Source organism: Lottia gigantea (assembly GCF_000327385.1).
Source record: "Lottia gigantea unplaced genomic scaffold LOTGIsca_28, whole genome shotgun sequence".
Taxonomy (NCBI): Eukaryota; Metazoa; Mollusca; class Gastropoda; family Lottiidae; genus Lottia; species Lottia gigantea.
In genome coordinates, this window is record NW_008708898.1 from 2,400,380 (window position 1) to 2,427,700 (window position 27,321).

Sequence of the window (27,321 nt, forward strand, 5' to 3'; positions counted from 1 at the left end):
TTTTGGACTTTGATTGATATTTTCATTGCAGCTGGTGACAATGCAGCTGTGTATCATGATTTTTAAGTTGTTTTCACGTTGACTTCATCTGCATAGCATGGCCAATTGGCATAGTAAAGAACTCGAGTTTGTTCGATTCCAATTCGATAATGAAAAAAAGTTTATCTCAAACTAGAATTAGACGATTTGTAGTTTTCATTTCTGCACTTTAATGTAATGCAACGCCAAGTGTAAAATGAGAAAGTTTTAAAAAGGACAGCACACACAGTTGGAGGTTCACGATATAATCAGAAGTTGTCAAAAACCAATTGATCTCTACTTTCAGGAACTTTTCCAGCTTCAAAGATCATCGAGGACAAGATGTCTGTTAAAACGAATGAAAGAATCGTAGCAGGAGACTGACAGCTACTGGAATTGAATACCAAACTACTCAATGGTAATGTAAACGACTTGGTTGCTATGGAAATATCAATGTACTCAAGGACCAGACGAATATGTGAGAGGCAAGAAGGTGAATACCAATTTACACACTCGGGCTTTTATTTCCACTACCACGACTTGTGTTCAATAAAATAACTTGAAGATCATCTTGAGTTGTCTTTAATGTTTCTTTGATGATCTTGTAGAGGTTAATGGTAAACGATGGTAGAATATTAGAATGAGAACGGAAGGAGGTCAATCATCCGGACTAACAGATAATTAGCCACTGTATCTCACAATGTCGTAACGGGGCACTGACACGGTCATTTCCTTATTTGTCAACCGAGCTTTCAAATTTTATGTCCTTCTTCTTTTCAACTATTATATATCATAAATGAATAGTTATAGGGATGATTCAAAAATTACAGATTCTTTAGGATGGTAATAGAGTTTGAGAATGGGGTTTTACGTTCTATTTGTTAGCTTTTATATATTATGCATGGACAGTTAAAGGAATGCTTCACATGGCTGCACTCGTTATAAGGCAGCCAGGACAGTGGTGTAGTTTTACGTTTGACTTTTTGGTACTGAAAAGGATAGATTGCTAAGGCTATTTTTGCTGAGCTGAGTAAATATTACAGTAATGCTCGAATAGCAATCGAATTTAAGAGTATTCTGTAGCATGTCATACTGACGACCGTCATCTTTAATTATTGACGCTAATCCCTTGCATTGATAGCTAATAATAGTATTGAATGAGTTTACCGAGAGCAACAGGAATATTAATATCTATCTCGGGGGAAACATAGAACTTTTATCACATTGTACAGTAAAATATGATATAAAACAATAGAATATCTGTAAAACTTGTTTCTGCATGCAATTTTCTATTGATTAAAAATACAAATGATTCGACTAAACAAGATTTAAAGAAAAGTTTGCTCAGATCAAAGATGCAATGAGTAGTAACAACCTGCAATAAAACGATGCATCTAGATTTTAATCATTGATCTAAAGCTGATCGGATGTAGAAAAATAACAGTAATCTCCAACGTTTTATTCAAGAATTGGTTACAGTTGTTAGAACACCATTAATCTTTCTGCTCTACCTTGTAACTAGATTATATTGAGCTAATCGTTATTTCATAATTCTCACTAGTTGAGAAATTACATCGTTTCATCATCGATAGTTTTCTTGTTCTTTATATGACTATCGCCATTAAACAACAAGTTTGATCGATGAGAATGTCCAATGAGATTACGAGTATAACATTTACTGTCTTTTGATTGGTTTACAGCGTGACCTGACAAGTTTGGCGCTTTGCCAATGATTTGAAGAACGCTAGCAGACGATATTTATTGACTTTAATTTATCTTCATGTTGGAAGAGCTCCACACAGTAAAATAAATTGAATTGGCTTTTATCCTAATTTCTATTTGGTGAATTCGAGAATATTTGATGATCTGATGTAGCTTTTATTGAGGAAATATCCCACGAGATGTGTATCCATGTATACATGTAGGTCTTTACCATGTATGTATATGTATATATTCTAACGTTGAGAATGGGAAACTATGTAAGCAGGCAATATATCTGATGACCTACATTCTCTCCATCCTTCATGGTTTTACACCATACTTTAATTAGTTCAGGAAACGCATAGTTAAAACAATTCCATGAATTCTATGGGTGTTCCTTTCAATCATTAGATTAAATTTGAGATAAGGAAATTAATTTTGGTAGACCCACAGCTCTGACAAACGAGTGGAGCTCCGGTAGATATTGAATCAGATACATAATACGATTTAAACCAATTCAATAACAAAATAGCACCCGTGAAATTCAACGATTTCATCGATTTCAGAGAGTGTTTTGTCGTAATTTAAATACTTACAAAAAGAAAACATAGCCAGAGATCTAATGTTTGATCAAGATTCTTTCTAACGCGAATTTCTTTGCCAGGGATTTATTTTGTAAGTTGTTTCTTTGATGGTTGAAGTATTGATCAAGCCAAGTTGAAATATTGTGGTATTCAAGCCTCGGGTAGCGTATTTGCATTTTGTAGTCAGTCTTGATTAGATATTTGATTGATGGAACTAGCTTCAAGCTGTGGTAGAGATTTTATTTCTATCACGATTATTCAAGCTAGATGACTCACTGCCCAGCGTTTAGAAGTGTCAAACATAATAATGGATGTATCACGGGTTGACTGTGAAATCTTGTATAATGTTATAATTGGCTATGAATAGAGTAATGTAATAATATGACACATGTTTTAATATGTTTTGGTAATGTTGTTCATCGTAGCTGATGTTAACAAGTGAAATACCTAACATTCCACAAATTTATCCAGCTAATAGCTCAACAGAATGTGAAATTAACCTTCAAAAACTTTAAGTCATACTACAGCATGTTCAATTTTTTTTTTTAGTTTATAATGGGTTTACAAAGTAATATATATTTTTTAATTCTACAGATAGTGAGTTATTAATGAGCATCGTCTTCAGAATGCCCTCTCTGTATTCAACTCCTGAATGTTTTGAAAACTAACCAGGACTTTATGTTGTTGGGTATTTTTTATTGTGCTCATTTCTCCCAGTGACCCTTTGTGAAACTCATGAGCAATGTTACACCAAAACCACTTCAACTCAACTCAACTGATTTAAAATGATGCGCATTCAAACTCTTCGTAAAAGGTTAAAAAGCAATTTTCGAACTGAAGCGGGTAGATTTATGTTTCACCTTTAAGCCTTCGCAAATGTAATTATTCAACTAGAAGTTCAAATATGCAATGTTGCTGCACACAACTTTAACAGAACAATAAAGTATTTGTCAAGCTTGGGGGTATTATATTTTATAGCCCTACTGTTGATTTATACTCTTGTATTGACGATACAATCTTTAAATGATCTAGCTTTTGTTAAATAGACGATGGTAACTACGTTAGTCTGCTATTTTAATGTATTTCTATGCTCTTTTGAACAGGCGTAACGAAATGATAATAATGCTAATAGCCTAGGGGGTATAAATGTATGTGTAGAATTTGATATTAAGGTAAAGATTTATGAACGAACTGACCCGGGTTGCGATTGAAAAGGTTTTATACTAACGGTGACAGGTAACGTTGAGAATAATGTACACCTTTAAACAGGGCGTCATATTTCTACTTTACATACTCTACAGGCGTCTTATTTCTTGGGCGAGTTAAGTATCATAAACATACAAACTATTTCAAACTATTACCCAACCTATTATAGTTACAGATTTAAACAAAGCCTTTGATACTATCTTCTGAAAGTAGACATGTATTTATTCATCAGCCCCTAGTTGAACATAAACAAATAGTTATTCAACTATGTTATGGGTAGCTTTCTGGGCGAAAACCAATATTAACATGCTGTGGGAGAGTTTCTTATTGTCCTGGGCCAATTGGAAACGTGACGAATAAATGTTTAGGTCATATAATGATTGCATACAGTTTACATCATCGCCTCTTTGGCAATTTCCTGCTGCATTGAAATAGAAATGATATAATCATTCTAACTAGTCAATTTCTGATAATGTATGACCAGATCGTTTAAACACTCAATAACAACATACTACTTCAGGTTCAATTTTAATATTTGGTTGTGTGTTACCAGATATTTAATTTAATTACGCCAAGCTTTATAATTGTATACGTCAAAATACAATTCTTTGGCTTGAGATAATGGGTGTTAGGAAACAAGAAAGCTTTGGTTATATTGTTTCATCTGAACGTAGCCTAACTCTAGTGAATGCTACATCATTTAAACGGTGTAACGCACAATTACTGTTTGGTTTGAACACCTGCCTAATAATGTTGATGGTGTATTCATGAGTTTGTCTGTAATTATTATCATTAGAGGTATAGTCATGAGGTTGACTAACTAAAACTTCTATTATTATCATTGTTGGTAGAGGTTTGTAAATGAATCATATTTAACATTATGTATAAAATAATTACCACTCAAACTAACAATTGTTTTCTTTGGACATTTCTCTTTTTCATATTCTTATTTCCTAATTGTGAATTCATTTCTTATGTTCCATCGCTAGTTTATTTTATTTAATCGCTTCTATTATATAAAGTGTCTTATCTTTGGTTATAAATTTCAAAATATAAAAACTGAGCAAAATTGTAAAGTAAGTCATTGTTTATAGCTGTTTAACTTGTGTAAAAGTATATGTTAAATTATTATTTGTATTTATTTGTTGTTTTATTGTGTTTACTTTTATATATTGCGTAATATTTACAATAAAAAATATTTTTAGAGGGTTTTGCTAAAGAGAAAACATATCCCCTCTAAATTTGCAAACTAAAAACTAAAATATTATGTATATTATATATCCACCAAACCCGATATCTGCCAGATATAACAACTGATGACGTCCTGGCCTCCGTTAAACAAAGCTCTTCAAATAATCTACAAGACCTTTTCACTCATGTTGATTCAATCTGTGTTCATCAAATAAGAAATATGTGAAGTCTCTGTGGACTTACAAAGCTTCTTTTCTTTGAGAAATTGACAATTGAGTTGTCGACACTTGGCCTCTAGAGACAGTGTAGAATAATGGAACATCAGAAATGACTTGATTTACTTTCTTTCTTCCAGTTACTACTGTCACTGGTTTAATGGAACAGTAGGATGTCCGGTGAATACTACCATTCTCTAATGCCACTCTAATTATTGACTCAGTGATGATCATTTCAGATGAGCAGTGGTCGAAATCAGTCCAGGAAGCAAAAGACTTTGTTGGGGTCAATGGGAAAATTACACACTCTTTGCATATAGCGTTTCTAATTATTGATTCGTTGTTGATCTTTGTGAAGTAAGATATCTTCATGACAAGATATAATCCAAAAGCCAGGATTCCTGAAAAACGCTTCGAAAGCAATAGAAAGAGGCGATAGACAAAAATACATAAGTATACGCCTTAATGTTATACATTTTTTTTTGTTTTATTGCCTGCTTTTGCATTATCCACTCAAATTTATTACGAGAGTTTTAACCTTTAGATTCGAAGTGGGTTATTTAAGAAGCTTTTTATAATTACTTTGTGGTAAGTTGAAAAGTATCTTATTCTGGCAAGAAGGAATTCTGAGAAGGAGGAAGAGAAATGTTGTCCGATGTTAATTTTCTGCATCCAGTTTGTATTGTTGAATGTTGGAAAAATCTAGGGACATGACAGCTTGCCTTGGCATTCTTCTCTGTCTCGAGGGTATACGTGACAACAAAAACAGCATTGCCTTGAAGAATAATTACCATTGCTGGCAAATAAACAAACATAATTGTAGAAATAGAAGGAAGATCGTGATATGTGGCTCTGTTCAAATTAAAAAGAAACCATTCCAATACATTGTATGAGACAGACAAGTCCACATTAACATGTAAATATATCATCATTATTCAGTCGTTGGGAAAAACATTAGATTTATTACAGCCAAAATCAATATTCGTATAGCTAGTATATATCAATTCTAGTTCACTTTATCAACCCAACTAATTGTCTAGGACATAAATTGTGTAGAACGAACTCTACCAGACAGAAGCCATTTATCAGATGAACAGAAGAAAAAGAAAAACGTTGTGAATTAATTGGTATTTTAATCACAAAGACCATCTTTACATTAATTAACCTGCTACTCGATCTTCACCAATCATTAATTAAAACATTGCTGATTTATTTGCTCGTTAAACAAAGCCCTAAAGCTGTATTTTGTGAAGTTACAGAGAGTAATAAGATGGCGCATGAAATGGGTTAAAGGAAGCAGTAAAATCCAATACATCGACATCATCTAATGACATGAAAACTTCAAAGACTTCTCTTTTTTCTCATTTAGAAACTAGGATTGTCCATGATTCACAATGATCTTGGTTGAAAGTCCCAATGGCCTTCATTTATCTCCTGTTTGACTACATAATTTCTTATTTCCCTTTACTGCTGTGATATAACAATGAATGGTGACAAAACATAGAAATTCTAAATTGTTTTTTAACACTAAAAATGAAACTAAAAAATCAAATGATGACGGCTCTTATTTGAGTATCTCTTTTCTCTTTAAGACTTGACATTTATATAAAACAGACTACAATGATATATTTAAAGGTTCGATATCTGTACATCAACAACAGTGCTTTATAAATTTTGCATAAGTATAGCCAACTACAAACCATAATGAACACCCATAACATTAAAATGAACAAAACACAACACGACTAACAATTAACTAACATGACCATATTTTGGTGAAAATGTCAAATAGTTGAGTGTATTACTAAAGGTTGTAAGGTGTCAGGGTTATAGGTTAATGTTATTGAGATACCTGAGGGGATATTGTGATTGAAACTTAGTCTATGGTGTTTGTTTTCAACCCAGGGATAAGATAAGTACATTAATTGTAAAGGTGTCATGTACATGTTTACACCATTGTGTTGGTGATGGTTGGGGTTACTACAGATTTCTAAATATAACTTCAACATGGCCTACTCATAGTTTTATCTCTTTATCAACTTTAAACTTAAAGATAGGGCTACCACGTTTTTCATAGTATGTTTGTTTGTAAATTTTTAACCCGTTTCTAACCAGAAAAGTTATTTGTCCACCGTCTAAAATGACCTCTTCTAAAACTGCTTTGAAACATCACCTCCTCGTTCTGTATAAAAACAAATCACAAGAATTCTGAATAATATACATTATCATACATGGCCATTTTAACATTGAGGAGATAATATACGATGACGTAGTCATTGATTGTGTACAGAGGAAGAAAAACAACTATCGAACGATAAAGTCTTTACATGGCATAAAGCTGTGACTATATATTGTTGAACGATAGTTGGATTCTATCAGAGTTAAAAATGTTTGTCTTTATATGGAATTACCAAAAACATAGTCATAATCATAAGGGTGATAATCTCTGAATAGATCTGGGGTAGCGTAAAACTCCGATCTGAGCATTACCTGCTGTTTCTTGCGGTTAGCTTTCTCCATGCTGAAAGAAATGACTACGTTCTAGTAATAACAGACATAGAAGAAGAAGAAAACCCAATTATCTGCAGACTAAAACATGTATAATGGTGTGTCATAATACGGCATGGTGGAACGTTATCTCGCTAACTATATTGATTCAGAGTCTTCATTTACAATCCCTTCGTTGTTCATTTACATTCAATCGTTTTATTCTTGCTTTGATAATGATAAAGTTTATCTAATCATTTACTTGTTAATATAATAACGACATCCCCGATTGCTTCATTATCAAATTATTAGAATCATAGCCTGATAAGGGACATAACTCTTGATGACTCATATGATAAAGAGTTATCTGACCTATGATTACCAGTAACATGTGATGATGAAACACGATTTCAATCTAATAGATTGCAGGCTCTTTGTCAATCAATGCACTTGGTTAAAGGGATTTGCATTTTCACAATGTTACAATGCCAGGCTAATTTAATATATGCTATAGTATAATGATATTGAAAACGTAGAGTTCGTTTAGTGAAAGCTGAAACAGTTGCTTGTATCAAGATACACTGTTAGCATTCTGCGTGGAATTTAATCACAGACAATGCGAAAAGGCGGTTTTGCTAGAAGCTAGTGATAGTGGGGTTTTTATATAGTAAATCCATATTTGCTTTATTTGTTTTTGTACAGCTGGTTTAACTGATTGTTAATATATATATATATATAATATATATATAGTATTGTTCAAGTAATTTACACATAATACAAAACAATGCCACTTCCTATAGCGCTAAGACTTTATTCCAAACACTATATTTTATGGGATTAGTTCGTGTCCATTACACGAAGACCAGTATAAAGATACAAGGTTTTATATTAAATTACACTGGTAGTTAGTATATATTTGTAAGAGGAAGTTGAGAGATTATTATAGTAATGAAGTAAATCAATATAGCTCGGCTTGTTATTATGATAACATTGATAATTCAATAGATCATTTTCCCCACTCGATATAAATCAATTACAGGTCATATAGAACATGATTTATCTGTAAGATATGACTGAATACATTTAGATTTGGTATATATTTGGGTTATAAGAATAGTAATTTAACAACTAAACTAAAACACTCAGACAGTACCAATTAAGACAATGCTTTACAAACACTATAATTTAACCAAACTCATCTAAGAGTGGGGTGTATTGGAGATGTTTGCTGACAATCATATTTGAACCAAAAAAAGGTTATCCAGTATTGCACAACTTTCTAATTACAACCCACAGAACACTGGACGATATACCTACCGTCTACTGCTACCGTATCTTTATTTGCAACATTCTAGACCATTGGTCAAAGGCAGTACATGAAGTAACAAGTATAATCACATAATACAAATTAACAGAATCAAGTACAAATTAACAATACAAATATACAATCATCAAGGGCGACTAGATGATAAATTGACAATAACAAAATTACAGATGGCAGTTTTAGTTTTAATAAAAGATCATAAATATTACAACGATTTAACCTCAAGTCTCTTCATAACCAAAATGTAATTTTACGCCTGAAAAAATTCAAACATGCAAACAGTAGATTTATAATGATTATAGTCGTGAGAAAATGATAAACAAAAGCCATATGGATAAGACATTTGTTTACATATCATTTGCTTTTATATTTGAAGTCACGAAGAATATTTGTTTATTGAACTATTAAACCATAGCTAAAATCACTGGAATGTTTTGTTTTTCATGCTATAGTCGTGTTTTCAGATTTCAAAAAGGAAATCACGTCCTTGCTAACTAACTCTACACGCTGAACCTTTATACTTGTATTAAGAATAAAACTTTGTGGCATCGATATGTTGAAAGTAACTTATGACAAGCAGATAAGGAAATGCTTTCATAACTCCAGATAATAAGTCCTCGTTTCATTATTATAATATGTTGTTTTTCACACCAACTAGTTATGTCCTAGGTATTTAAATCATGTTCAAGAACTTAGTTCCTCATTATCATTCTTCTCAACTCAAACTGACTATCTGCTTTTAACAGCTTCACTTTATCTGTTCCCTGTAGTAAATCAAATTTTTGTGACCAAGTTGTGACAACATCACATATTGTTACATTTCTCAAATTGCCTCTTCGATGCTGGTGACAAAGAAAGAGCAGAATTAATTCATTAGTTCCAGGGCAAAGAGTATTTTATTTCACGTTTTTAGTTCTCATTGATTTAATGCTTTTCTCTTATTTTCAAGTATTGATTTAAAAAGTCTGGAGAATCTTACAATGATTGTGATTAGAAATTTAATATTAATCAAGATTTGATTAAATCATGTCCCACTTCCTTTCTACCACTTTATTGTCATTAGCATGCCGGCTGCCTGTAAAAATCAATACCATCATTCTGTGGAGTTTCAGGAATGGGCAGATGCGGGATTAGAATACTTTCCGCTTCATTTCAAATAAACGTGTTTGTTTCATAGCAGAATACATTCATTTAAATCATGCTTTACATTAAATTAACGTTATAATTAAAGCTGCACATGTGATTTTCTATTCGCAAGATAAGCCCTTGGTTCATTGTTTACATCAACTCAATGTGAACAAAGGGCGTCGTCTGCTTGACAAAAACCGCCATATCAAGTCTCAGCTGTGGCCAATCAGAGCGTCCCATTTGCAAACAGTTGAATTTGATTGGTTCATATCGGGTCAGTAATGGCGTTTTTATTGACAGTTGTCGTTATTGTGTAGCTGCGTGAAGAAGAATTTTGTGCTGGCAGTGAGCCAACTTGGGTTGTATTTAAGAAGGGAATTATAAAGATAAATTGGTGGAAGTTGATAAAGATTAATGAATGTCTGTGAAACTCAAGTCTGTTTCTATACTTTAATGATTCGGTCGCCATTTGCAACAATTAGAAGGGAATGATGGCAGTGGGGTCTATATTAAATACATTGTCTACGTAATTTAAATTACAGGGCGTTGCTGGTGAACCCTTTAACATATTAATTAGCCTATTATCAAGAATATATTTATATGCATACTAATACTTTGTATATGAAAGACTCTTAAAGCAATAAAAACGAGAATTACAGAACAATTATAATTCCCGAGTTTCTTTTGACACCTATTTACCATATACACAATCTTGACGTGTAAATGTATTATGATTCTTCACTGAGCTTTGCGATTTTGGTGCCCACATTAAATCTCGTAGCCTAATTTGTAAATAGCTTTCATTTCCACCTAAGTGCAAACGCGCTGACATTTTAAAACATTTGATAGACGTGATCTGAAGTTAAAATTACAAATTTGATTGTTGGTGGCAAGATAATAAATGGTCGTGACAACCAAGTGTTATTTTTATTATAGTAATATAATAATATAGATCAAGATTAATTGAGTAGCAGGACTGGTTGGTTGGTGGTAAATGATCCTTGTACTTTCAGTTTTAGCCTATACTTTAGTCCTAGGCTAACAACCAATAAGACACTAAAGCGAATTAGCACAGAATCTGAGATAGTAATTAGAAGCGTGAACTGGTTGTGAGCTAGGGTCGTTTGGGAACAAACAAAAAAATGCAGAATAGTACATTTTTTAAGTTGACTGGAAATTACACAGCTTCTTTGGATGATGGTTGGCACATAATTGCCAAACAATGACGGTTAAATTATTGTTTAATATGAACTAAATTGCGCTGGACTGAACTCATTTAATGAATATGACTGATGTCTGGAACAGGATGACAAGTTTGCTGTAGTTGTGAATATTGTTATAGGTAGGTAGGTAGATGACAAGTTAACGTTCACTTCCAACGGATGCTGATATCGCAAACTAGGTAGTTGTTGGTAGTCGTAGTAGTTGGTAGTTGGATTGGTTCAAATTGGATGATTCTGTGTTGTTGGTTTGGTTGTTGATTCTTCGTTAGATCTGGTCGGGTCGAAAGACATGGCGGTGAAACTCGGCCCTGGATGGGGTGACGTAAGTTACTCGATCTCCTACATTCTTCCAAACTCGTTCTGATCATGGTATTTCTTGTTGATTGTTAATCGAATGGTAGTCGTTGGTTTGGTTTGGTTTGGTTTGGTTAGATAATCTAATAACTATTAGAAAACTAGAAGACGCAAAAAAAGAAAAAAAAAAGAAAAAAAAGAATTTGAAAAAAGAGGGGGAAGGGAAAAATAAAAATAAAAGGGGGAAAAGCTTTTAACAAAAAGGGAAAAAGATGTTCTCTGATGTTTCTGCAGTGAAACTTGTTAAATTGGTGGGATATAAAAAAGTGTATTTTATATTAAAACAAGAATATTGTTATCCTGAGCTCATGTATTTATATTAAGCATTTATATCAGATCTATGCTTATCCGTCTGTCTCTCACCGCCCGTCGCGAATCATTTAGTAACCATAGTGACACCCGTGTCAATTGACGTGTAAATCTATTTTGTGACATTCCTATTTCAACTATCGTCTGACAATAAAAATAAGGTTAAAGGGGCCCGGGGTTATTTTATGAAAGCAGATTTAATGCTACAGGAGGCGTGTATAAGCGGGTTGTATTGTCATTCAAATTGTCGGATTTTATAAAGACATCAATCACACTTTACTGGTTTTCGGCCTCCTTCAATTGTAGAAAATGTAAAGTATCATATTTGCTTCTGACTTTCAAAATCACATTAATAAAATGACTTTATTCACAGAACGACCTGTTTATTACATTATTTCTTGAAACCTTTATGAATAACCAAAATAAAACTTGGAAACGTGATTTTTTGTTAAACAGGATACTGCTATTAAAAGTATAAATTCTAAAATTGCTTTTATAAGGAGCATAATTATCCAGTTCTTAATTTGCCGAAAAGATATGAAGCTAAAAGTAGCTAGAATACAAGGTACAAGAATGTATTGATCAAAAACATAACTGAAACATATACTTCTTTTCAATTATAAACTAATGTAAATATATAATGATTACCAATGATACTAAAATACTAGTAGCTTCTTGAAGGAAGGTACAATCTTATGGTACACCATTTAAGTTTGTTATCTAGCAACAGAGAGCAGGTTTTGCAATATTGTATGTTGGTCATATTTTATATAGGCCAATAAAGGTTATAAATATTACTTTGCTATAAAACAACTTAAAAACTGATGAAAATCGTTTTTTGAATGGATGTGTTCAGTATAAGGAAATATCAACCATAAACACACGCAAAGAGGCAGCAACAGAGAGCAGGTTTTGCAATATTGTATGTTGGTCGTATTTTATATAGGCCAATAAAGGTTATAAATATTACTTTGCTATAAAACAACTTAAAAACTGATGAAAATCGTTTTTTGAATGGATGTGTTCAGTATAAGGAAATATCAACCATTAACACACGCAAAGAGGCAGTTATATTTACTCTGTTTAAAATTCTAGATTGATAAATAACGGGAAAAATAATGAAATGTGATTCTGTTTCGTTATAAGTCGACATAAATTCAATAGAAAACATGACTAGAAGCTAAAAGATCCACCATATTCTGAATAATGTAATTGGTTTTCTGTGGCTAATTTCAAACTCCCCAGGATAGTTCAGCTGTCGACAACATTATACAGCCGATAGAGAGACTTGATTCATATTAGTTTCTTTAATGTAGGTTCAAGTACAAGCCATCCTTTGTTTGAGGAGAAGAAAACGAGAAGACACGACAAATGGCACTTGAATTAGAAATAGTTTTAACAGTTTAATAGAGACTGGAATTTGTTGAAAATTAAACTGCTCGGCGTTATAAAATAAACCTTTAACTTGTCGTTTAAATACATATCAACTATCACAATTTGGTAATGCTATATGTCCCTTTTATAGATAAAAGAAAATATTAGCAATATATTAACCGTGGCCATATTTAGGCCGGATAAAAGAGTCGAAAAGGTCCCGGTCTAGCCAATAATTTACGATGTTTCATACATGGTGTTATCCTAAAATTCTTAAAAGAAATAACATTCTCAGAAGAATTAAATATGCAAATTGCTAAAAAAAACTATTTAATACCATTTGATATTCTGATATATATTGTCCTCAATAAAGACCAATTTATGAATATTGAAGTATGTAAAGAGAGTTTCCTGTTACAGGGGGAAGTGATCTTATCATCATGTCACAATTTCCTGTTAATTTCTATGTATATAAAAGACTTAATGTTACTATATTATAATGCATAATTTCTCTTATGAATACACAAAGTGGACGAACTTAGGGGTTATTTCCGCCATACACATTTCAATTTATTATATAGAATAAATTTTGAATTTTATGCAATGTTCACTAAAATATTATACGTATGTCGGTCAGGTCAAAACCCCACTTTTTCAAAACTAAGTACTAACTATGTCAACTTTACCCTACTTTTTAGCGGATCTCTATTTTTTTTTTAACTCGACCTGTGCTTTGCATAGGAATTTCTATGAACTTCCTCGCTCGTTATAGTCAATATATGCAAAAATTAACCAAAATGGTCATAATATTGTTTTAAGCTGATAGTTATGCAGACAGAGATAGTATTGTTAAAACTTGGGTACTGTTTCAGTAAAAGTACACTTCAAGCTCAAGAATACGTCTACATCAACTCATAAAGAGTTTTATGGTGACGCACAAGAAGTCATCTTCTTTCGCAATTGTCTACTGCGGAAGTTAAGATGATTTACTGACTAATGCTAATGGATTAAATGTAATAACATTCGGTAACTCTCGGCGGTTTCCATAAAGCTCGAACATGAATGGAACGAATATTCGTGTCTTCTGGGGCTAAAACTTTTTTGTTTGATTTTTTACCACCGGGTTGTTACCACATGCTTGTAACATTGCGACGTGTACATATTTTTGAACTGATAACATCGACATAAAGTACATTTAACAATGGCTACCATAAATACCATGAAATATAACAGGGAATGAAACTTGCACCATGAAGCATTTGATGTAATATTTAAAGGTGGCTTATCATGTAATAAAGAAGTATATCACTGAGCACAAGTTATGACATAACTCATTCTCTTTTCGTAATAATCTTATTTACTATTATAATTGACACAAAATCTATATTATATAAGGATAAAAGTTCGCAATGTATTCGCATACTATACATATACCTCCATTGTGGAGACCTAAATTTTGCTTACAATGTAAGCCTACAGTGTACAATGCAGTAGAACGCAAAGCTTCACTACAATTAAAGCTACATCGACCTCCGATTTATACTTATAGATTAATGCTTGACCTATCCCCTTGTTATTCCTTCACCTAGACCTCCTATGTTGTTATCGGGATTGTCAATGATTTTTGATTAAGTACATTGAGCTGGGAACAATTGAAATACACAGGAAGTAAATACAATGTAGAAAGCTATTATTGTCGACTCGATCAATAAGACATACGGTCATAAATAAACAAAGCTTTTTCTAGTTGCTATTTCTCATTGCCACATAGGTTCAATATTTAACACATCACTGCTTTATTATCCAGACTTTAATAGACAATAAATTGTGAGCAAGTCAAAGCCCAGTCTCTTTTACATGTCATTTCACTTGGAGGATCAATACTTGTTATTACTTTAGTGGTTTTATAGCTTTCTACAACACACTTTAGATAAATATTATTCAAACCACAAGGGAGATCTTATACTCAGTATATTGCTGATGGTTATCCATTGATTATAATAGATGACAACATGTAACCTTAGAGGATGATGAATAACTGCAATTTATACTGTTGATATGATTGGCATTATACTCATCATACGCTATTGCTCTTTTCAATTAGCAGCCGTTCTTGAGGGACGATGGAATATAGAATAACCAACCCTAGAGTTTAAAGCAGTAGACGTTTACAATGTATTTGATTATCAAGTATAAAATAGCGATATTCAATCCAAAGATTTAACGCGTATTGTAACCCAAATAAGATTATTTAAACCATAATTGCGGGTTTTTTCCAATGTCTAATTTCGATCCCTGATTCCATAAGCTTGCATTTATATTATGAAAAACTAAACCAATATTATGAAAAACTAAACCAAGACGGTCAGGAAAAGATTATATCGACATAGAATGAAATAAGTCAGCTCCGTGAAAAACAGATTTGACATTTTAATGGCAATTTGTGTATGGACTGTGGTTAAAAAGTAGAACAAGCACACACACGACACATCTGTCATCACACTGCAGTGAACAAAAAACAATTTAACACAGGGCTTGAAGCATGATAGAGAACTGCGTCTGAATTGCTTTCAAACTGTGCTCGTCTCAATTTTCTTTCATATTAGAGATTACAAGCGAATGTCTAATTGTATAGGTTATCTTTCAGCACATGTACAAGAGCCTGGAAGAAATCGATAGCATGCGAGCATTACAAGTTTTCTCTCTTCCATAATGTCGATTTACTCGTCAGATTTTAAATGGTTTTATTCCCTGGTGAATATCAGCTATCAATAATAATTACTCCTATTATCTGTGTAATATCATCAGTAACAAAAATTGATTATGAATGATAAACAGTTGTTATTAATTATACCAATAAATCCTGTTTCTTTCTCAGTCCGATAAGCTTATCTTCATTTCACTAATGCAAGGCGTTGCTTGTCTGCACAAGCATAATCTGAAGCAGCAAAATTGGAAGTAAAACTGCCAAACCCTTTTAGTAGATTCCTGTGCTCTTGGCCATTACTTCTGTAAACAATGTGACATGACAGTGTTTCATTAAATCTCGTTTCATTACAATATCATAAACTAGGCAAATGTTTCTACGATGCTCAATTTTATTGATAAAATTGTAACAAACGATTTTCTATTTGTATTTTCAAATGCAGGGATATTCTCCGATGGCAGTAAAAGAGGTAGATCTATAAAGATAACAATAGAGGTAAATGTATTAAAATATCAATAAAGGTAAATCTATCAAGATAACAATAGAGGTAGATCTATAAAGATAACAATAGAGGTAGATCTATAAAGATAACAATAGAGGTAAATGTATTAAGATAACAATAGAGGTAGATCTATTAAGATAACAATAGAGGTAAATGTATTAAAATAACAATAAAGGTAAATCTATCAAGATAACAATAGAGGTAAATCAAACAAGATAACAATAGAGGTAAATCTATCAAGTTATTAATGAGGTATATCTATAAAGATAACAATAGAGGTAAATCAAATAAAAATAACAATAGAAGTAGATCTATCAAGATAACAATAGAGGTAGATCTATCAAGATAACAATAGAAGTAAATCTATAAAGATAACAATAGAAGTAGATCTATCAAGATAACAGTAGAGGATAGAGGTAGGACTCTCAAGATAACAATAGAGGTATGTGTATTAAAATAACAACAGAGGTAAATCTATCAAGATTATAATATAGGTAGATCTATCAAGATAACAACTGAAGTAGATCTTACAAGATAACAATAGAAGTAGAACTATCAAGATAACAATAGAGGTAGATCTACCAAGATAACATTAAAGGTAGATCTATCAAGATAACAATAGAAGTAAATCTATAAATATAACAATAGAGGTAGGTCTATCAAGATAACAGTAGATGATAGAGGTAGATCTATTAAGATAACAATAGAGGTATGTGTATTAAAATAACAACAGAGGTAAATCTATCAAGATTATAATATAGGTAGATCTATCAAGATAACAACTGAAGTAGATCTAACAAGATAACAATAGAAGTAGAACTATCAAGATAACAATAGAGGTAAATGTATTAAAATAACAATAGAGGTAAATCTATCAAGATTATAATATAGGTAGATCTATCAAGATAACAACTGAAGTAGATCTATCAAGATAACAATAGAAGTAGAACTATCAAGATAACAATAGAGGTATGTGTATTAAAATAACAACAGAGGTAAATCTATCAAGATTATAATATAGGTAGATCTATCAAGATAACAACTGAAGTAGATCTATCAAGATAACAATAGAAGTAGAACTATCAAGATAACAATAGAGGTATGTGTATTAAAATAACAACAGAGGTAAATCTATCAAGATTATAATATAGGTAGATCTATCAAGATAACAACTGAAGTAGATCTATCAAGATAACAATAGAAGTAGAACTATCAAGATAACAATAGAGGTAGATCTATCAAGATAACAATAGAGGTAAATGTATTAAAATAACAATAGAGGTAAATCTATCAAGATAACAATAGAGGTAGATCTATCGAGATAACAATAGAGGTAGATCTATCAAAATAACAATCGCAGTAAATCTATCAAGATATCGAGATAATAATAGAGGTAGACCAATCGAGATAACAATAGTGGTAGATCTATCAAAATAACAATCGCGATAAATCTATCAAGATATCGAGATAATAATAGAGGTAGATCTATCGAGATAACAATTGGGGTAGATTGTATATCAAAATAGCAATAGAGGTAAATCTATCAAGCTAATAGTAGAGGTAGATCTATCAAAATAACAATCGAGGTAAATCTATCAAGATAATAAATGAGGCGTAACGCAATGAGCCTGTAAAGCAATATGGATTCCAGAACAACGTTCTTTCCTGTCTAAAGGCTTCTGTCCACATACGCGTTTTCATGAGAGTTATCACGCCACGTAATAAGCAAAAAAAAACAAATAGCAGTTAAAGGGGTCTCTTTCCACATAGGCCTGAGCGTATTTTTTTTTAAAAAAAACGTCTTTTTGGGGGTTTACGTTTTTTTGTAGATATACAGTGCTTTGATTTTAATGCCACTGTCTGGTTGTCTTCCTCTCTAGCGAGTGTCGCTCTGGACATCTTGGAACGCGGTGTAAATTGCGATTTTGTTCTACAAACTCTGAATTCTGGCCAATCTTTTAGAAGTGCAACGAACGATTTTTAAGGCATATGGGTATGAAATTGTGCTTTTGACTTACGCACAAAATATTTCTGTTATTTTTGGACATTCCAGTGATAAAGGAAGATCACTAACAGTCACAGCTTGTGCATTTCTCCAACTAGGATATAGTTTGTAAGCAGAGGATGTCGTTAATTAGAACACGCCGTGTATATTATCACATTAACAAGTCTAAAACTGGTTCATTGCTAGTCTTGATAAAATGCTTGAGGATGTATCGAGTTATGTTTAGATAAACTATGGTTTAATGCGAAACATCTTTCCCCGAAAAATAAATTCTTAATGCCATCTGAGATATAGTTATATTTAGTATCTGGGATGCGGGCTGTGGGTTGTGGTGTGTCTCTACCAAAAATGTAGCCTGTGTAATTTGCAGGGTGGGGTGATGCCGATTGCTTAGAATCTAGTCTGGGTGGTGCGTTTGTAAGGTCCGATAGGTTGTGTTGCACCAGTACAACAGACGGATAAAAAGAATGCTCAAATAATGACCAAGATAGATACTGTTATCGAACACAACCAGTCCTAATCCAGGCTATTTTTTCTTGCCAATCAACCATCAAAATAAAGTTTAATTTAGATCTACCCTTCTTGATATTTTATTCGACATGATATACTTAATGGCTTGAATTAACACAAGTTTATTCGTGCTGAATAAAAAATAGATTTCAAAGGTTATCAAGTTTCTGTAGAAAATGTCGTCTGCTTGACATATCAAGTTCCAGCTGCAGCCAATCAAAATAGCTCATTTATTAACAGTTACTTTTCATTGGTTTAAAACAGTCGGCTATGGCGTTTATAATATTGATGGTTGTCGTTATTGTTATCTTTATGGTGGAAATTGGATTTCTCTTGAACGACTGCCAGAATTGAACGTGTCGCTCTGAAGACAGAATTTAGAAATGATAAGATGATATTGATTAATGATTGTCTGTGAAATTCAAAGTCTGTTTCTGGAGATTTAACGATTCCTCCCCATTTTAAAGAACCCTGACTAATGAAAGTGGTAATTCAAAACATCTGCCCCTGTTCGTCTGCTCTGCAATCGAGAACTTTTTGCACGTATTTTTGCTCACCAAACGTGACGTTATTGTGTAGGCTATGAAAAATGTTTATTAGAGATCTATTCCTTCCAAATAATAAATTTGTTTTTTTCAGGCGAATAATTCCACGAACATGGGTAACTTAACTATTGTAGCCTAAAGTTTTATCGTCTAAAAAAGTACACTTCAAAAACTAGAGGTAACTGCACATGGTGTCAGTAATGATGTCAATAAACAGTCCGCCTGATATCAAACAAATAATCAATAAATATAAGAAATGAAATCAGTTTGTAACTAGGGCCAATCTTCTATTTCAAGCTTTTAAACACTCAAAGAAGGTCTTGGTTGCCAAGAATTGTTTTAATATTAATGATTAAATAACAGTATTCAAGCCGTATTATTAGTTCAATTTAAATGTAGCGATTCATATCTGACTATCCAGATTGTACAGCATGTGGCTTTGAGTTTCATTATTATTCATATAATTATAAAACTAATGCACTTGTTTGACATCCCATCAATAACATTAATTTGTAACCGAGAGATTTGTAATTGGTTTTAGATAACACACAAAGAAATTTGACGATAAAGTTCGAATTTTCTTTATTTTTCAAAAGTCAAATGAGAAGTTATTTTTTTTTTAAAGTCGCATCTTGAATAGATAGTGACACCTGAAACTAAACAGATCGTGTATATGACGTCAAGTGAAGTGTTATTTTCTTCAATGTATACAGTAATTCTCGTCTGTCATTTCAACTAAATAAGCCGTGTGTATCACGAGATTAAACCATTATTCGTCATGTCAGAAACGTAATAGTGACAAGGCTGACTGCAAGCTTTATCATGATAATGAGAACTCAAATAAATGCCTGGTACGTCGGCAGCAAAATGCCCGGGAGGAAATGGAAACCATGTTTGGTAACCATGGAAACAACCGCCAGAGTTGGCGTGTAAATACATTTTCAACATATTGCTCCCTACCTTGAGAACATAGTTAACAACCTACTTAGCCCTAGGGTATTTTATTATGGATAGTTTGAATTTATCAGAGGTGATATTATCATAACAAAGAGACCTGTTAAATGGACGTTTCTTTCACTTCAATTTTGAATAATATTCTGTAAGACTCCATTTATAGTAACAGATGACATATTTAAGATTATAGTAGTCGATTATCTTCTGACAAAATATTGACAAATAACTTTCAATAATACAAGTATTATTTAAACTGAGGAAAAGACTAAATCGACTTCCATTCTTTTCGGATAATTTACGCCTGCAATAAACATTTAGAAAGAAAACTTATTTGAAACCCATTTTACATAGTATTAAAATTGCCTATTTTTTATGGCCAAGCTTCTGAAGTTTTCAACACGTTATTTTTTTTATTACCTCTTAGTTATTTATTTCAAAACCAGGTTCTCCCAAATCCGTCGAATAACAGAACCTGTCAACCCAACAATTTAACACTGTACAATACAACATGTCATTCAATTTATAGTTTACGTGACATGTGAATGTGACTCATTTGTCACTAGCTGATATTCAATCTAAAACCCAACATGTTTACATGTTTTGCTTCTAGTAGACCAGACGAGCTGGGTCTTTGCGCATAAATCGTGAAATACAATACACGTCTTATAAAAAATGAACCTGGGAGAAAGAAAAACTCAGTCTAAATTTTATTTAAATCTGATATTTGCTTAAAGGTTGTTAAAGGGATACTACGTCTTAGAATAAACATAAAATTTAAAAAATATATTCATCAGTAGATATACCTGGTGTCATAAATAACATAACAGGATTCTTATATAATCCGATAAATCAAAAAAACTTTATAAAAATGCAATAAACTATTGAAAAACGCTTAATATTATGATTAAACGTTTTTCAATAATTACTTAGTTTTATGAATTTTCCAATTTTCTAGATTTTACAGGGATTCTGTTGTAACTTTATGACACCAGGTAAGTTCACTGATGAATATAATATATTCATATTGACCATTCTTGGGAATTAAATTTTATGTTCATTCTAAGATGTAGTATCACTGTAAGACTTTATATTTTGGGAAGTAAAGGGCCCCGAATATTCTGCTGCTTAATGGTCATTTCGGAGTACATTACTATGTATAATATCCATTTTCATGATTTGTAGCGTCAAATACAAGACTTCAACAATACGCAAATTAAAAAAAAAACACACACACTTTTGAATAATGATTTGAAATTGTGACCCACTTGCCTGTAGGTCCAGTCTGGTCGTCAATTTGATTGACCAGTATTATAAGAACCTCGAGGCCTATACGATGTTTCTGATTAGACTTGTTGTTAGTTTAACTCTCATGGAAGTTGCTATTTTATCAAAGCTGTTGTCGTTTAGGTAGATTTTATTACCATTTAATTGTAACCTTACACCCGCCATAATGTCACGTGACTCGCTGATAAAATCACCAATTAATGCTGCAGATAAAGACACTTTACACCTCCTGAAATTAGAGACTTAAATCACGTGATACGATTGTTTGATAAGGGTTTGGTGCCTTTAATTTGTTGATGCAAGACGGTATTGTTTGCCAAGTAGCAGTGTTTCCCATTCAATCAGTTAGACAATACGGTTGATTAGACCCTCTACTGATAATTTGACACACCATTGCCTTTGTCGATGAAATTAAACACTTTGACAGGCGGAACTAAAAACAGAGGTCTGAAGTCTCTGTTTTTAATACAATCCTATTGCACTCTCTTGTTTTCCTAACAACATTTTCTAAAGATTTTTAAAATCCTCGAAGTAACTGTAAAAAAAAATACTAGCAGCTGCCAAATACCTTGAAATTTGGAATTATAGGGTAGGCCTGAATTTTTCTTAGGTTCAAGTTCAAGGCCTATTTTGAAATAATGCTGAAGAAACTTAAAACCTTTTAATATACATGTAGGCCTACTTGTAGACCTAATTAAAATAAGGTCGGGGAAAATACTTCTTGAAAAGTACATACATTTATTTTTTCTTATCGCGGTGGACGTGTTATATTTAATCTCTTGGTTTAGTATTTAAAGAGGCGGTTGAAAAGAAAACTGTATTCGTTTCTAATTCATGTAGTATAAGGTTTATAAATGTTGTATTTTATGCCAGCAGATGTTTGAATAAAATAAAAGAAATGGGAGTCAATTTAGCGTGAAAATAAGCCTTCGATCAAGCATGGTGAATGGAAAGACGGTGTGTTGTCATTATTTTCTGTGATAATACAGTTGCCCTCCTTGACACCCATTCATTAAGTATTTGAAGGGTTTTATCAGCCAACAACCGTCTTCATAAAACCAGTAATTGGAATCTCTGGTATAAGCTGATGAGGTCTTCCTTGAGTATCAAATGACCTCCGAGGTCACGTGTATAAGCTTAATATCTTGGGATTTGCTAGTTGTATTAAATTAAACTGTTCAGGGTGAATTAAGAAAGAGAACAAAGAACAACATGACCCTATGGTTTGACCTTATCCGTACCACTCGCTAAATTTTTATTATTTTTTTTGAAAGGTCTAAATACAGGTTACATAAAAGTAGGAATAATCGAAAAGTGGTTCCATTGTAGCCTCTTGCGCGATTATTTTTATCCTTTTGTGGAAGTATGGGGTCTAAATTTAGTCTCCATAGCCTATTACTAGGCTACCCTGTGTCATTAGAAATTATATGCTACAATTTGTGGGCAAGAAGTAGGGTAGACCTACACTATTTGTATTAGGGTGTAATGAGAATAGTCAATAGATAAGCCTATTGATTATATGTAGGCCTACTTGTATTTGTCAGATAGTAGCCACTGCTTGCTTAAAAATTGATTTGAGAAAGGCAGCACAAACAAATCGAAAAATTTTGTAATGCCTCCAGCTTTACCTAATAGGGCAATGAAATAAGAGGACAGATTAACAAGCAATATGGATAGAGCTATTAATAGAACTCTATTAATTACCTTTATGGCATTACGGTCTAAGGGAAATAACTCCAATTTCTAATATCAACATTTTATTCTACTACCTACGATACAACTAAATGGCATAATTTAGGATACATCTGTAAATTTTACAAAGTATTACTTTCATATTACTTTAAATAAGAATCATTTTCCATTCTCACCCTCAAGATGAGTTTTGACACATAATTTCAGAAAGATAATTTCTTTCAGTTCGTTTTGTAGTAAATCCATAAATTGTACGTAACCAAGTGGCTTAACTCTTGTCATTACTTTCTGTGAAAAATTGTTTTGTGTGAAATTTTGAAATTTTTATCTTGAAAATGGCAAATTTGCCACCAGTACAAATTGAAAATATCCAGAAAGCTTTAAACCTTACACAGAAACTTCGTTCAAATGTAACCCAGTTGTTTCAGAAGCTCTCAGATGGATTTGATGATGTAGAAAACAATGACAAGACTTTGTTGAGTGAAATTCAGAAATCTCTTGGTTCTGTCAACAAAGATTTCAGGTAATAAATAAGAGATTTCCTGATATATCATTTCACCTATTTAATCTCAGATATGCTCAAAAAATAATGTCTCCTGAAGCAGTATGTTTGTAGCTGATGCATTTGCCTTTGGACAAAATTAAGTTTTACTGAATGGGAGACTCTTAACTTTTAGACTTAGAAGTGCCTTGAAAATTCTCCTCTGTAATGTAATATCATATTTCCTAGCAATTATTTTCTCAACCAACCAAGCAACCTAAAGAAAATTCAATACGATCAATATCAGATTTTATATTCCAATGCATTCCAAAATGATGATTCAATCATTGATTGTGTTAAATTTGTGGTCGGGCAGTAGTTAGTTATCGACCCTACCCAACTGTTTTTGTTTTATGTTTTTCAGTGATTTAGAAACTGGCAGTAACTCTCTAACACAAGTTACAGGATCTGGTAATAGTCAGTTATTATGTATAGATCCAGTTATAGATAAAACTTCTACATATTCACAGATACTACAGTCATATAAATGGACTGATAAGGTAGCCATTTTACATTGAAATGTATTGATGGTTTTTGATCATGATTAGATATAAATCACAATGTTTATTGAGAGGTATTTTGAGAGCAATGTTCTCAAATGAATTATTTATTGGTGTAATCAGTTATGTTTTCATAAGAATTATCCCATTCAAATCTTTTTATTTAACTTCATGAGTGTTATTGATATAGAATCAATTCTCAAAGTTTGTTTTATATTTGCTTTACAGATGAGAGAGCAAGCTGCCTATGCTCATGCATTAATTAAAGAAAATCCTTTTAAAAGAACTCATGTCCCAAGTGGTCTCTTTCCCAAAAGAATCAGAAGAAATCAGCTAGCTTACAGCTACCCTCCAAAGTAAGTCAGCATTTACATACATGACTGATCATCTTTCATAGTACCAGGTGTTAGACTTATAAATATCACAATGCATTTCAGAATAATTTCCATACCTGACCTAGCATTCTTTTTAACTTTCTCTTGACACAATTTAGACTCAAAACACTAAAATGTTGTGTACCCTAATTAAATTGGGAACAAAGAAGTATTCATATATTGTTATCATTGAATTTCATGTTGTTATAATTTCAGTCGATTAGATGAACTAATTAATCTACTACAAGTACAGTATATAGATACAATGAATATATCAGTTGTCAGACCTCTAGGGAGTTCAGCAGTAGTCCAGGTACTTGTAGATAGTTTTATACATTGAACATCCAAGCAGAAAACACACAAACGAAAATATGTATTTTAATACTTTAATTGAAGATGACAGTCATATAGTAGCCTTTCAAAGGCATATTAGAAGCACAGGTTGTAGATAAATAAGACAATTTATGGATAGATACTTCTAGAATATTTATTACTTCAACTTTTCAATGTGGTTCTCACACCGAACATCTATCCATAAATTGTCTTATTTAGTCATATTGTAGTCACTGTCCTAAAAAATACATTTTTGTGATATAGTAATTTTGCTTTTGAATGAAATTAATTTGAAGGATTTCTGCATGGAGAAATAAAAAAAAAGGATCTTATAATTTCAATTCATGCAATTTGGTCACTGTTGAATTATTTCTAGGTTGTATTGGGTAAAACATTAAAAGCTTTATTAGTATTCCGTGGTATAGTTATAGAATGGGTCAAAGTGAAAGGTTTCATGGAAGAATTTCAAAATGAAGATGGCAAGGTAAAAGCTTCTTTAAGAATAATTAGATTTGACATAGCTAGTATAATCACAACTCAAAGTTCATAAACAGAATATTTCCTCTGTGCACTTCATGTGTTTGTTTGCCTTGAAAGATGTTGTCTTAAACTTCTCTCTTTTTCTTCAGTATAACATGCTATAGTTTTTATTTCTAGCAATTATACATTTTTATACATTTTTATACGTTTTTATTCTTTATCATAGGTTGATATCTGGTCTTCCTCAAGATATGAAGTCTTTAGAAAGGTATGAATATATCTTTGTACATAATAATAATAAATGAAAACCTATGCGTACTGTAAATGAATATTTTTAAGTTTGTCTATCGTCCATTTTAAGCACAAAACATTAGTGAAGATATGCAGAAAAGGCTAAAAATCATTATGTCAATAGAAAGATGTTTTCTTTGTTTTCAATGGCTGAGGGATTTTTAATTTTGTTTCAGATCACCAACCATGTAACAGCAGCTACTCTACATTATTACCTACCAGAAATGCCTGATTTAGCTATTAAATCTATTATGGTACGTATAGTAATTTCAAAAACATTCAGTCTTATTATGATAAAGGGAAGTTCCATGATTTTTTGAAATCTTTAATAACTTTATATTTTCACAGTAATATCTGTCTAACTGTATTTTCTTGGTTTCAAATTATGTCATTTGTTTCGTGACGTGTGTTCTATCTTAAAGTGAGATGCAAATATGCAAACGTAGCTCATAAAACAATGAACCAAGATACCTCATTTTTTAATAAATCTTGTTCTTGTAATGTTGACCCATTCTCCCCCCTTTGATTACTAATGACATGCTATTGTTTTTTTCAGATTTGGTTACAGTCCTACTCTACCTTATTCTCAGCACCCTGTCAAAAATGTGGTAAATTTTTACAAAATGGTCTGCCTGCAACATGGAGGTGTTTAAGAACTAAAAAAGCCTATCATGAACAATGTAAATTAATGATACAAATGAAGTGATCTGCTCAAAACTGAAGGTCTATATTCTATATTTAGAAGACTTTTAAAGACACTGGCATGTCAATAAATGTTTTGGAACAGACATAAAATTGTCTTGGAACAGGATTGTGATGTGAGAGTTTCAACAGAAATATACTATGCAAGGCATTTAAAACTGAAATTGCCTTATGATTAATTTATTTCATCTTAAAAAGAAAGATCAAGAAATGGACAGAGAAAAGGTTCTAGAAAACTTTTATCGATATTTGCCAGATTCTCGGTATTTCAAAAGGACATTTCTATATGTGTGTCACTGTCAACAGATATATGATGATGTTTATCTGATAATAGTCATGGCTGTAAGACGTAACACTCAATTTCATCTTCTTCATTCAATTCACTAGTTGTTTTGTATCAGTCTGTGTAAAGACTATAAACTACACATTTTTGTACTGTATTTTGTCATAAAATCATTGCTATCAATCATGCAAATATATGTAATCCGTAAATTCCTTATTTTTGATTACTTAAGTGAAAAAGATATAACGCCATAGAACTGTAAACTAGCAGTTCTATGATTACGCTAAGGAAAGGTTGTGAAGCAGTTTGAATATATCTGTTGATGAATCCACGATGAGTTCACGATATTTTATAAATGGATTTAGCTCCCTTGCACTATAAGCCTCATAGAGATACTGAAATGAAATTACTAGTTCGAATTTTCAGGATCAAATGCTAACCATAATTTAAAATCAAAGTCCTTAAAATAAATGTTTCTCTAGAGTCCTAAAATAATAGAAAATG

The 27,321-nt window shown here is 32.2% G+C and overlaps 1 protein-coding gene across 1 annotated transcript; it reads left to right on the forward strand.

The window, feature by feature from the left end:
* The first annotated feature begins 23,607 nt into the window (after positions 1 to 23,607).
* LOTGIDRAFT_203928 (hypothetical protein) lies at positions 23,608 to 27,069 on the forward strand. Its single transcript, XM_009056613.1, has 8 exons — positions 23,608 to 23,836; positions 24,219 to 24,354; positions 24,583 to 24,710; positions 24,945 to 25,041; positions 25,438 to 25,545; positions 25,768 to 25,809; positions 26,009 to 26,086; positions 26,389 to 27,069. The coding sequence occupies exons 1-8, from the start codon at positions 23,649 to 23,651 to the stop codon at positions 26,536 to 26,538; spliced, it is 927 nt and encodes a 308-aa protein (XP_009054861.1). The 5' UTR covers positions 23,608 to 23,648; the 3' UTR covers positions 26,539 to 27,069.
* Positions 27,070 to 27,321: the final 252 nt, after the last annotated feature.